The 12,517-nt window shown below is 38.2% G+C and overlaps 2 protein-coding genes across 4 annotated transcripts; both read left to right on the top strand.

Moving 5' to 3' along the window:
- The first annotated feature begins 1,248 nt into the window (after nt 1–1,248).
- LOC103985232 (4-hydroxybenzoate polyprenyltransferase, mitochondrial) lies at nt 1,249–7,257 on the top strand. Of its 3 annotated transcripts, none has more exons than XM_065135534.1 (10): nt 1,249–1,725; nt 2,488–2,623; nt 3,037–3,158; nt 5,518–5,587; nt 5,672–5,821; nt 5,928–6,063; nt 6,150–6,246; nt 6,671–6,742; nt 6,814–6,858; nt 6,940–7,257. In XM_065135534.1, exons 1-8 carry the CDS (start codon nt 1,313–1,315, stop codon nt 6,738–6,740), a joined length of 1,194 nt encoding a protein of 397 aa, XP_064991606.1. In that variant the 5' UTR covers nt 1,249–1,312; the 3' UTR covers nt 6,741–6,742; nt 6,814–6,858; nt 6,940–7,257. The 3 variants fall into 3 exon arrangements, 2 of the variants coding, with proteins under 2 accessions (XP_064991606.1, XP_009401152.2); XM_009402877.3 differs by having other exon boundaries at nt 6,953–7,257; XR_010492949.1 differs by lacking the exons at nt 6,814–6,858; nt 6,940–7,257 and having other exon boundaries at nt 6,145–6,246.
- On the top strand, nt 6,855–12,231 carry LOC135628703 (glutamine synthetase nodule isozyme-like). Its single transcript, XM_065135535.1, has 15 exons — nt 6,855–6,872; nt 6,953–7,033; nt 7,659–8,152; nt 8,232–8,271; nt 8,360–8,463; nt 8,583–8,631; nt 8,711–8,817; nt 9,202–9,289; nt 9,714–9,842; nt 10,009–10,083; nt 10,206–10,259; nt 10,413–10,450; nt 10,520–10,679; nt 11,690–11,750; nt 11,876–12,231. The coding sequence occupies exons 3-15, from the start codon at nt 8,079–8,081 to the stop codon at nt 11,965–11,967; spliced, it is 1,071 nt and encodes a 356-aa protein (XP_064991607.1). The 5' UTR covers nt 6,855–6,872; nt 6,953–7,033; nt 7,659–8,078; the 3' UTR covers nt 11,968–12,231.
- The last annotated feature ends 286 nt before the right edge of the window (nt 12,232–12,517 follow it).

Raw genomic sequence — 12,517 nt, forward strand, 5'->3', positions numbered from 1 at the left:
ACATTTAATCTTATTTGTATTAATATTGTTGGTTTTATGAACGGAAGATATAACGCATGATAATATATGTATGAATGGTATGGAAACGATGATCAAAAATATAATTTAAACGATGATGATGGACGATGGTACCATGGGTAACTATTATGATAATGGTCGACGAGAATGACACGATGATCGATCTTGCCGATGTCAATCCAAACATGATGAGAAGAAAAAGAGGCAGAGCGATGAGATATTTACGTTGACGTTGGAAGAGGAAGAAGAGGCAGGTGAAGCATTTACATTGGCATTGCATCGCTTTACCTCCTCTTCCTTCTTCGATGCTACTATGCATCTCCGTCGATATTGGAGGACGAAGAGAAGAGATGTGAGTGCCGTACCATTTTGCCTCCTATTCCTTCTATGGCACTATCTATGTCGACAACAAAGGTGGAAGAGGAGGGAGGTGTGATATCTATACCAGTGTCAGAGGAGAAAGATGAGGCAAGTGAGGAGGCATGTAAGATAGAGTGGTATGATGCTGGAGGAGAAAGAGGAGGCAGAACGGTGCTACATCGACATAGATGCCACACTTTCGTCCTCTTCTTTCTTTGGTGTTGTACCGTTCTATCCACCTACCTCATCTATCTCTTCTTCCTTCTCTAGTACTAATGTAGATGCAGAGCAATGCTAAAGCAGAAAAGAGAAGATAGAGTGGTGTGACGTCGATACATATACCTTACCTCTTCCTTCTTTGATGTCGTCTCGGATGGAGCCAAAGGAGAAAGAGAAGATAGAATAGTGCGATGCTCACCTCCATCCTTTTCCTCTTCTTGTGCTGACACAAATGTAAAGTGACACAAAATAAGGAAAATGAGGCAAAGTAGTGCCGTGCTCGTTGTCTCACTTGTCTCATCTTCCTCTGTCGTGGATGTTATATTTTTATATTTCGTTTTCACTTGTCTCACTTGTCATCTTCCTCCGTCGACATCAACAAGGTTGTACATCAAATTATTTTTTTATATTTCGTTTTTATATTTGTCACGTGTTATATTTTTCGTCAATAAAATCGATGATATTAAAATAAATAAAATTCGTCCGTACCTTCGAGGATCAAGGAAGTGAAAGTGCATAAGATTCGCATGCCGTGGGTTCCACCGAGTTTAGTTGCAGCAGAACCCTGAATCTTGCTTTGGGCTCCAACAGGTGATCTCGTCTCTTGCGGCACTAGAGATCGGGTCTTAAGTAGCTCTAATTTTGGATCCGGCCCATTTCCATCTTTGGCCCGCCTTAATTTGGTCAGCGCCGGGGCGTCGACGACTAGAGGGGCATGGCGCTGTGGCTCTTGCGCGCCGCTCGGAAGCGCCACCGGTGGGCACCGCCCGCCGACCTCTCCTCCCTCTTCCCCTTCTCCTCTCCGCGTCAGAACCCCAACAAACCCTTCACCGGCCCCCGTGAGCTCGGAGTTCCGATCCCGCCGCGTAGGCACCCCCGCTCGTGGCCGCCGCGGCCGCCGACGCTCCTCGATGGACTCCCCCGTTCTCTGTCACTCGCTTCGATATACGGAGCCTCCGGGAGCACCCCGGAGGATGGTGGGCCCCGGTCGCCTGACGGTGAAGCCGGAACGGCGGCCCCGCCGTCGTGGGTCGATGCGTACTTGCCGGTGTCGGTGCGTCCGTATGCTCTCCTCGCGCGGCTAGATAAACCTATCGGGACTTGGCTGCTGGCCTGGCCCTGCGGATGGTATTGTTTGTTTCTTCCCCCTTCTTTATACAATTCCAGTCACAAATTTTCGTGATTGATCCGTTGATATTTATGTGAATATGTTCTTGCACAATGTTTCCCTTCGTTGAGGGCTTTGTGAATTAGCTGCTGTCGGTTTTGTTGAAGCCATTGATCTTTTAATTAGGTTACTTTACAGTGTGATTGACTACGTTAAATTCATATTCGCATTAAGGGGAATACGTTGATCGTCCTACTAGTCATAGTCGTAGTAGAGCATTGTCTTCTTTGTTACAGTCGTAATCGTACTGCCTTAGGCTTCGCCTTTCCTTTTTTTTTGTCTTCTTTCTTTCCTTCTACTCCTCTCCTCCGCCCTTTTTTCTTTTCTTGTTTTGAAACAGTGGAATCACCTAGAATTGACCAAAATCCGTGATTTCACTTTGCTCCGGAGCCAATTCCAACCAATTCTATGGCCATGGAGCCTGAAATTGACTAAATTTGGATCATTTTTTAATGATGCAGATGTCAAACAGACATATATACCTTAAACTGTGGTATCAAGAGTAGAAAGAGTCTTGTTAAGTGAAGCTTCTTTTCTTATGTCTCATTATACTTTTTTCTTCATATAATTTTGAGAACTTATGCAAAAACTTCCATTGTTTAGTTAAAATCTTTATATCATATACATGTATTATTTATATATATGTGTGTATAAATGAATATTCAGAATCTAGAATCTGGTTAAGTTAGCCCTAAAAAGCTTTTAACTGCAACTACATCTAGGTCAATTACTCTGGCAGCAACCCCTGGAAACCTCCCTGACATTAAGATGCTGGCTTTGTTCGGTTGTGGAGCTGTGCTTCTAAGAGGTGCTGGTTGCACTGTGAATGACCTCCTTGACCGTGACATTGATATTAAGGTAAATTCTTCTATTGTTTTTCTCCATAAATTTTCATGTTGAAAAAATATAAAAAAAACGATAAATGAAACCAAGAGAAAGGGAAGATTTGTTCTCTTATCTACTTAATGTTACTGAACTTTCATAAGCTCTTCCTGTAGCAGGTACAGGTACCTCAACATATAGATCATCAGCTTGGTAGAATTTTTTGATTAGTGCAATATATTTTGCTTATAAATATAGCACTTTTCTTATATTATTTCTTTTGATTTTAACTTCTATGGTTAATGACACTAAGTTATGCATTAGTTGCCATATAACCATGGCTAGTGACCACACTATAATTTTAAGTAAACGACCGTGTTTCTTAACTTTATATATGCTTGCTGACAATTCTATGCTAAAACTTATACGAGTTTTCCTTCATGCTGCAGGTTGAAAGAACAAAATATAGGCCAATTGCATGTGGTGTTTTGACACCATTTCGAGGTCTTTGCTTTCTTGGTTTTCAACTTCTATTGGGTTTAGGAATTTTGCTACAACTCAATAATTACAGGTAACTTAGATCTTTGATTTCCCTGTAAGTTAACTTCCAGTCGAGTTATTTTTTTCAGATAACAATAAACCTTGACAGGGACTTGGAGGTTTCTTTTTTACTTCTGCAATCTATCTTTTATCTTTACAAGAAATCCAATTTTCTTTTGTGTCTGTTCATACCAAACCTTCCCTTTCCAAAAACAGTTAGATGTTGTTGCTTCTGAGTTTTATCATGGTTAAGTTTTTTTCTTATTTAGTTTCAATGTATTTATCAGCTGTTTAGTGAGATCCAGATGATTAAATTTGAAATAGTTAGATATTCCTATCTAATAGTTAAAAAAACCAGGTCTTGTACTCCATGGAATATCTTGTCAATATAACTTTTATGTCAGCTTTGACCATGTTTTTTGTTTGTCTTAACTCAAATCTGCCTCATGGTACAAATTTGATTTGAGGGTGGCTAATTCAAGAGAACAAAATAGTTGATTTAGCCAATTGGAAAAAAAAGAAAAGAAAATTGTTTTGTAGATTTTAATTTATAATGCTTTGTAGATTCTGAAAGATTAAAACTAAATCCAGTTTCACTGAAATGGTCAAATTTTAATTATAAATTGCATAAAACATTTAAAAATGAAACCCTTTCAAGGGTGTCATAACTAAATCTTTTTTTTTTTTTTTTTTTTTGCAACTAGATATTTTATGTGAAAGATAATGAGATCTGTGGTATGAGGGAAGGCAGAGGGAGATAAAAAAAATTTAATAAAAATTATAAATAAATATTCAAATACTCTTAAACTTAACTAAATATATGATTAATCTTAATGACGGCAAAAGATTTATGTAGCCAGCCCCAAATAGTTGAGACTTTGTTGCTATTGTTATTGTTGTATAAGAGATTAGTGTCAGACTTAACCCAACATTTGAATTAAGACTGGCAAGTAAAATGTCAAAGAACAGTTAAGAAGTAGAAAACTTTACAGCATATCAATTGGCCAAAGAACCATTTGCAAGGGCGGGATATGGTTGGTTTTTGATTCAGGTTTAGTGTTGTGGATAAAGACAAGGAGAAAGGAAAGTTTATCATTTTCATTCTCTTTGGTTTTGATGATTGGCTGTTGGGGTGTGTGTATGTGTTTGCTTAGAGAGAAAGAGAGAGAGAGAGAGAGAGGGCGGTGGGGTTATGTTGAGAAGTTTGGGGCAGGATTTCATGATGACATTCATGTCTACATTATTTGATATTCATAATGATGCTATTTCATTATCCTCAATGATTCTGTCAATAACAACAATACACAGTATAACCTTCTGAGCTTTTGACGTGTGGACTTTTCTGCAATGGATTCTGCGTATACTTATTTATCTAATGATAAGTAAAATATGTCAAGTTCGTATGCCCTGTGCTGCAGAGCTTTTCCAATTTCATGAAGAGATTTGTTAAATCAGTTTTATGTGGAAGCTAGTAAGCAACGTGTAAGGCGGAGAACCTTAATCTTTCTGTTGCATCTAGAAAATCCTAATTTGCATGATCCGGTCTGGACTGCTGGTATTTAACGCTCCAGGTGTGAACTGAGAAGTGAACCATTCCATTTTGGGTGGTGGGGTCTGGTTTTGTCTTTTTCATTTTAAAGATGATAGGCTGTTTTTCTTTTTTTGAAGGTTCTAAACCGTCAAACCGGATGCTTTTAGGGCTTGTGAGGAGTCATGAGCCTGTTCTCCATCTCCGCTTTGTCGCCCGACTTCCGCCACCCCCCCTCTGTCACATGTATATTGTCACTGACTCCTCATCTCTGATATTTTCCTCTCCTCTCCTCTGCCTCCTCTACCTCCTCCTCCTCCTCTCTTATTCTTCAATTTTCTTCCTTCTTCTCTCTTCTTATTTCCCCCTTTCCCCACGTGTCGGGACATCAATGTGGACCAAACTTGGTACTTAAAATTTCATTCCTTGACGTAGAGTGGCCACTATAAATAAGGAACTTGTTCTGCTGATAATTGATGTTCAGATGTTGCCATTTCACGAGCTATTATTCTGGTTTTGGATGAAGGATGTGGACAATACTTCCAAACCTGCCATCCATGAATATCAAGGATCTTATGGATCATGTTACATCAGAAAATTAACTTGCCAAACTTGGGGTTCTAATAACTCCTGTAGTCCTGCTGTATGATAATTTTGGTTCCCTTATCTTGGACCAAAGTGCAGCTTTCTACAGTATTATTTATATTCTCAAAAATTGTTGTGTACGTTTTGTGATTATGATGAATTTTCTTTTGGAGGCTTTGGTATGCATTTTGCCAGAACTTTTTTCTATAAAGTATGAAACTTCTATTTATTTTGTGGTACTCTACAGTCGTAATTTTGTTTCTCCTTTCTAATGTAGCCGTATTCTTGGTGCATCATCTCTGTTGCTGGTTTTCTCGTATCCTCTTATGAAGAGACTGACATTTTGGGTATGTATAGAGAAAGTAGTTTGCAACTGTGTTGTCATATATGAGTAGGTGAAGTTGATGTTACTTTTTGCTACACTGTAACAGCCTCAAGCATACTTAGGTTTGACCTTCAATTGGGGAGCTTTGTTAGGCTGGGCTGCTGTCAAAGAAAGCTTAGATCCTGCAATTGTCCTGCCAATGTATGGTGCTGGTGTCTGTTGGACACTTGTATATGATACGATATATGCACATCAGGTAACTGTTCATGTGAGCTTACTTTTGAGTATGCTTTTGTTCTCCACAAATCCAGAACCATTGCTATTACTTAGTAATACTGATGTAATCAAAAGTTTAATTTCAGGATAAGGAAGATGACCAAAAGGTGGGTGTTAAATCAACGGCATTGAGGTTTGGAAGTTTCACGAAGTACTGGATTACAGGATTTGGAATTGCATGCATAAGTAATCTAGCTCTCAGCGGATATAATGCAGAGCTTGGTATATCCTGATTTTGCTCTTCCTTTCTTTCATATATGATACTTTTGTGGACTCTACTGATTGCATGGTTACGTTTCCTAGGGCAGCATGGCCATTTTATCCATTTCTCGTAGCTGCTGCTGGGCAATTAGGATGGCAGATATTGACTGTTGACTTGTCTAATCGTGCAGATTGTAACAGAAAGTAAGTATTTAGTAGGTCATAGTTTCTAACATGATACAATTGTGCAGATTGTATCATGGCCATTTTATAACAATTTTGATTAACTTTGGTTCAGGATGTCCAAAGTTAGCAGGAAAACCTTAAATACAAAATCTATTTTTTTGGTAATAATTTATGCTCATGAAACAAGTGAATAACTCAGAAATCCAAAAGACCACGAGGAAGAATGACAAGCTTTGCTATCAAAAGTAATCTTCATCTCAAGAGAACAAGAAAGCCATTAGAACCGATGTAACCCAAACCTCAAGAAAGAAAAGTCCAAGGGGAAGTTCTTGATCTTGAATCTTGAACGTGTGTGGACTGATGTTCTTCCTAAAAATTTTTATGCATTCTAAATGTCAAGTTGCATTGAAGTTTGACCACAGCACAAATTCCTTGGCAATAGATTTGTTTCAAACAAGTGGTTCGGAGCTCTTGTATTCAGCGGAATCTTATTCGGTCGTCTAGCTTCATGAAGGTAATCCTTTAATTGGCTTTACGATTTATTCCGGGTGCAAGGAAGACTTTGTTGGATCTTCTGATGTGCAGGTTTCTAATGGACTGGTACTGCTGGCTGAAGTTAGCAATCGTTATGTGAGTACTATATGGTATCTATCATGTTTACTTTAATAGCTTCTGATTGAATCATCAATATGTCAATTGACACTAATCCAGACATTTTTCGAAGGGCAATGTGGGTTCAAGGCTTCATAACATGGGAGAATGATGGCTGTTCAATGCCTCCAGATTTCAATCCCAATTCGAGTTGGTAGACAGTTTTGCATCCCAAATTTTGTATATTACCTTAATGTTCAACTATTTTATGAGGGTACTAAAATATGTTAGGTTCATCAAATTGTATCGTAGTAGTCGTACTTTTGCATTCAATCATTAAAATTCTAAACTTTGTAATTATACTTTTGCAATGCTTTCGTGTATTGTTTTAACTCATAATGTCACATTCGAAGTTAAATTCTTATTATAATTTGATTGCCGAGTTAGTGTCTTGTTCTTGTTATACAAGTGATAGATTCAAATTCACTTATGAATGTCAAAATATTTTTTAATTAAAAAATAATTTTTTTCTTCAATAATTATAAAGTTGGATTTTGAAAAAACTTATTGATTCCTTTCGATAAAGAAATCAAAATATTATAAAAAAAATCTCTTATTTTTTAAGAAACTATATATCCTTGTACTTATTTTAGTTTTGATCACATCACAAAACATCTTGCATAACAATCATGATTAGATTTCGGAGGAGACATCTAATCTCGGTGGTTTTAAACCTAATACATTGATAAGGAGTAGAATAAATAATAAAATAATTTCCATTATGTGATAGCAATTTTCTATCAGAAATTTTACATGCATATTTGCAATCCCTATTGCAGGATTCACATGAAGAAGATTGCTCACCGTTTTAGCTCTCGATCAGGATCCGATAAGGCGACACCCGCTCCGCAAAGCTCGGTCCAAGGCCCGAGCCCGGTCAAATCGAGATCGCGCCCTCGTCCCGCACGCCATCCGCCGTTTTCCTTGGACGCGTCCGCCGAAGACCACCTCCTCGCGCGAGAGGTGTCACGTCAACCTCTTCACAGCCCCCCCCGTGTCGCAGGACTCGCCTCATTTCGCCGAGCACCTGGTGGGCGGCCCCGAGGATGCGGTCCCCCGGCATATCCGGTCCCAATCTTATCCATCTCAGCTATCATAATGCCATCTATCGAGAATCCATGCAGATCCGATGGATACCACCTTAAATAGGCCGCATCTCCGCCTTCTCCAGCCATCCTTCCCTCCTTGTTTGTGGAATCATGTCTCTACTCCGAGAGCTCCTCGACCTCAACCTCACCGAGACCACCGAGAAGATCATAGCCGAGTACATATGGTAATCCGAACCATCCCCTCTTCAAACTTCAGCTACTTTCCACTGATAGGTCCTGATCGATCATTGTATGTGCTTCCAGGATCGGCGGATCGGGCATGGACATGAGGAGCAAAGCCAGGGTTTGTTTGCACTTCGTTTTTCCTCTTCGTTTGGTCATTATCTTTCATCATAAGATGTAACATATGGTTTGTAATATGGGTAACTTAGACTCTACCGGGGCCGGTGTCGGATCCGAGCAAGCTTCCCAAGTGGAACTACGACGGATCCAGTACGGGTCAGGCTCCAGGGGATAACAGTGAAGTCATCGTACAGTGAGTGCAATGTCTTCTGTTATGTAGCATAATGCAAAATCTATCTTTGGTTTCCTGTTTTCTTGGATACCTAATCATGTTCTATTTCTTTTATGCTTCCTTGTTCATGTTGTGGTTAGTCCTCAGGCAATATTCAAGGATCCATTCAGGAGGGGAAACAATATTTTGGTAATTATCTCTTTAAAGCACAATTAAAATTTTGTTTTGATGTATGTGAGGAATGATGGGATAGATATATGCATACTAGGTGATGTGTGATGCGTATACACCAGCAGGGGATCCGATCCCTACCAACAAAAGGTTCAACGCGCAGAAGATCTTTAGCCACCCTGATGTGATAGCCGAGGAGCCCTGGTAATCTTTTTAGAGTAGTATTCTCCCAAAAATGGTTTCAGAATTTGATTCTATAAATTGCTAGGCTTCATGGGCTTTAAATTTGAGATAGATGAAAAGAATGATATATTTTTATTTTTCTGTGTGATTCCACTAGATGATTTAGATGGAGATTGTGGGTTGCTTTTTAGTGTAATGTTAGCCATTCTCGTGAATTCCTTAAACTAAAAAAATTTCTTTCATCAGTTTAGATTGATCTGGTTATTTATTACTTAATTAGCCTATATTTCTCTACATATAATATTGTGCCATTATTAAGACATTAGTTACCGATCTTGTTGATTTCTTGAAGTTTTACCCTTTTATGATATATAATGTCCTAACTGCATTTCATCATTGTTGAAGGTATGGCATCGAGCAAGAGTACACTCTGTTTCAGAGGGATGTTCCCTGGCCCCTTGGATGGCCAGTTGGTGGCTTCCCTGGTCCTCAGGTTAGACCCTAATGTTGTTACTAAGTATAATGTTTTTCCTCATAAGTTTTTTGCAATCTGAGCTTCTTCTTACATATAAATATCAGTTTATTGTACTTGTAAATGACTAGTGAGTCAAAGCTTCCGAGTTCTGTTGCAGCTTCAGTTGAGTATTTTGAGCTCCATCCTTGAGTCTTTAGTACTACCAATTTGGATTTTTTTGGTTTCAAAAACAGAACTACTAATTGTTATGATATATAAACTTTTATCCTTTCCAACAAAAAGAGGTAACCTGCTACAATTATGCCTATAGGTAAAGGAAATAATGATCAATGGTATCTAGGAAATTAACCCCCGATAACGCTTTAGGTTTTGGTTTGACTCTTCTGTTATTCTTCTTTTTACTTTAGTTTGAAGTTGTGACTTCTTTTGCATCCTTACTTAGGGCCCTTACTATTGTGGTACTGGAGCTGATAAGGCATTTGGTCGTGACATTGTCAACTCTCATTACAAGGCATGCCTGTATGCTGGAATCAACATTAGTGGAATCAATGGAGAAGTGATGCCTGGTCAGGTAATCCTTTCGAGTTTCATAGAGATGCTTTAGTTTCAGCTCAATGTTTTATTCATTTGAAATGATCAGATTGGTATCTTATGACCTCTGTCGATTCCTCTAGTGTTGTCTTTTTTTTCTTTTTTTGGTTACTTCCCTGATTATATTTATTTGTTTGATTGAACAGTGGGAGTTTCAAGTAGGACCTGCCGTTGGAATTACTGCTGGTGATCAGTTGTGGGTAGCCCGCTACATCCTTGAGGTAGATGTTGTACATATAGATGCTGTACATATCGTGTGACTCAAACACCTGATTATGGATGCCATTGGTTTCTATATTTCCATCAACTTAGTGAATCTTCCTACTTGTGCTGATCTATGCAGAGGATTACTGAAATTGCAGGAGCTGTTCTGTCCTTTGACCCCAAACCCATGCAGGTCATTATATAACTTTCACCTTTCTCTTTGTGCTTTAATTGGTTTATGGTTTTAGACACTATCATAAGTATAATTGAAAATTTGTATTCACCTCTAAGTTCCTAAAAACAAAGAGCTGTCTTGTCTCTTTTCATTCCTGTGATGTGATACCAGGGAGACTGGAATGGTGCTGGTGCTCATACGAACTACAGGTCATCTCGCTTGGTTTTGTATTCTAAGTTTTCATCTACATAAAATTCACATGGTCCACATCTTAACAGCACCAAGTCTATGAGAAATGATGGTGGAATAGAAGTGATTAAGAAGGCAATTGAGAAACTTAGCAAGAAGCACAAGGAACATATTGCTGCATATGGTGAGGGCAATGACAGGAGATTAACGGGTCGTCATGAAACTGCTGACATCAGCTCTTTTTCATGGGTAAGGAACATTTCTTCTATTTTGTATCTATAATCTGTAACTTTGTGGTGCTAAGGCAACAAGCACTAAGAACAAATTAGAAATATACATGACACCTAAGAAACTTATGGGTAGCAAATTATTATTGTTTAGAGCAATGATAGGTAAAGACATTCCTGCAGTATCAGGGTTGGTTCTTTAAGAAGGAAACTTAATTTGATCCATATATTAATAAAGCAAATTGTAAATGAATATTCAAACAACATTAAAGTCATTTCATGTGTTCCATTGCAAGATAAGCAGTCGAAGATGCTGATTTTTAGTCACCACCACCAATGGGCTTTGTCTTATCTACTAGCTTTATGGTTCTACTGTGTAATACACAGTGCATTGAACCAAATCTATTTTCTGTTCTTTTATCAACGATGCAACCTAAAATCATATTGCTTCCTTTGTGAATCAAATCATTATTCCAATTATCCACTCATGATAAAGTACTTGTTGGAATCTACATTTCTGCCTTATTGTTTCCAGTCCCAAGGACAAATGAGGAACATAGTAAAAGTTGTACATTTCATAATGCATGGAAGCTTAGTATTGGTTATGTGAATGTTGGTCTTTATAATGACATTCCATTAAAAGATCACTATATACTGACAATTTTGAATTAGAGTTATGCTTATGTTGCCACTCGTTGCTCTGCAAATATATGCCAATGTTATATGTTTAAATCAAAATAACCTACTACTCCACTTGGTTCTGTGGAGCATTCAATCAGGCTCCATTTATTAGCAGTAGGCCATACAGAACTCCAACCTAATATTTTGTTTCTCTAGTTAGGTCTATCAGGTAAGCCATGCAAACTATAAAATACTTTCATCTGCATTTATTGAGCATTTTTGGAGATAATTGATGATTAGTCTTCCAATCATGTTCCTTAAAATGCTGATGAGACTGATTCCATGTAATAATTTATAAACGTTTGGTAGCAATATGATAGGCGATTACGATTCTATCCACTGGACTTGCAGGGAGTTGCAAACCGTGGAGCATCGGTTCGCGTGGGACGTGAAACAGAAAAAGATGGCAAAGGTATATAGATTTCCATCGATCAATTATTTCCTTCTAAAATCTATTCTGAATCAGGTGTTTGACTCTTCAGTTATTTGCTCGAGTCTTTTTGCCTGCCCTATTTTACTGAGCTGTGTTGTTACCAGGATACTTTGAGGACAGAAGACCAGCTTCCAACATGGATCCTTATGTTGTGACCTCCATGATTGCTGAAACCACCATTCTTTGGAAGCCTTAAAGATAACATGTGATGGACATTTTCTTATGGTATAACCTCCAGTCAAATCTAGGAACTATTGATATGTATCCTGCTTTTATATGGTTTTATGTTGTTATTCTGGTCTTCAGTTGATTGATTTCTTGTAGTCCTCAAAAACATGGATATTTGTTCCTCAAGCATGATCTATGGTTGCTTGAAATTTCCAATAATCTAAGCTTTAGTGGAACTACACCCTCTTTGGGATGTTGCCTTTCGTGTGTATACTGCAATAATTATGATCTACTGTGACATTATTGAAAGCATGTGGGCATGTGATTAAGTTATTTTAGCACCTAATTTAGAAAGAAAACTATGTTCATGTAAATGTCGAAACGAAATATAAATTCGACAAACATGTATGCAAACGGGAAATGGACTCTCGCGTGATCGTCATGTAACCATGAATTAGGATGAGATGATCAATTTGAATATTGTTAACGATGAGCATTTCTGGCGCATACATCCATGTAACCTTTGTCACGAATCTAATTCATTGGTTTTGCTTAGATTGCATGATGTGCAATCCGAT

The sequence above is a fragment of the Musa acuminata genome, chromosome BXJ3-1, assembly GCF_036884655.1.
Source record: "Musa acuminata AAA Group cultivar baxijiao chromosome BXJ3-1, Cavendish_Baxijiao_AAA, whole genome shotgun sequence".
Taxonomy (NCBI): Eukaryota; Viridiplantae; Streptophyta; class Magnoliopsida; order Zingiberales; family Musaceae; genus Musa; species Musa acuminata.

What these genes read in the sequence shown, in the direction of transcription:
- LOC135628703 (XM_065135535.1), top strand. Translation starts at nt 8,079, where the DNA reads ATGTCTCTACTCCGAGAGCTCCTCGACCTCAACCTCACCGAGACCACC. An exon ending in GGAGGGGAAACAATATTTTG is followed by an intron (nt 8,632 to 8,710) that starts GTAATTATCTCT and finishes TATGCATACTAG; the next exon opens with GTGATGTGTGATGCGTATAC. An exon ending in TTGACCCCAAACCCATGCAG is followed by an intron (nt 10,260 to 10,412) that starts GTCATTATATAA and finishes ATGTGATACCAG; the next exon opens with GGAGACTGGAATGGTGCTGG.
- LOC103985232 (XM_065135534.1), top strand. Translation starts at nt 1,313, where the DNA reads ATGGCGCTGTGGCTCTTGCGCGCCGCTCGGAAGCGCCACCGGTGGGCA. An exon ending in CTGGCCTGGCCCTGCGGATG is followed by an intron (nt 1,726 to 2,487) that starts GTATTGTTTGTT and finishes AACTACATCTAG; the next exon opens with GTCAATTACTCTGGCAGCAA. An exon ending in ACCGTGACATTGATATTAAG is followed by an intron (nt 2,624 to 3,036) that starts GTAAATTCTTCT and finishes TTCATGCTGCAG; the next exon opens with GTTGAAAGAACAAAATATAG.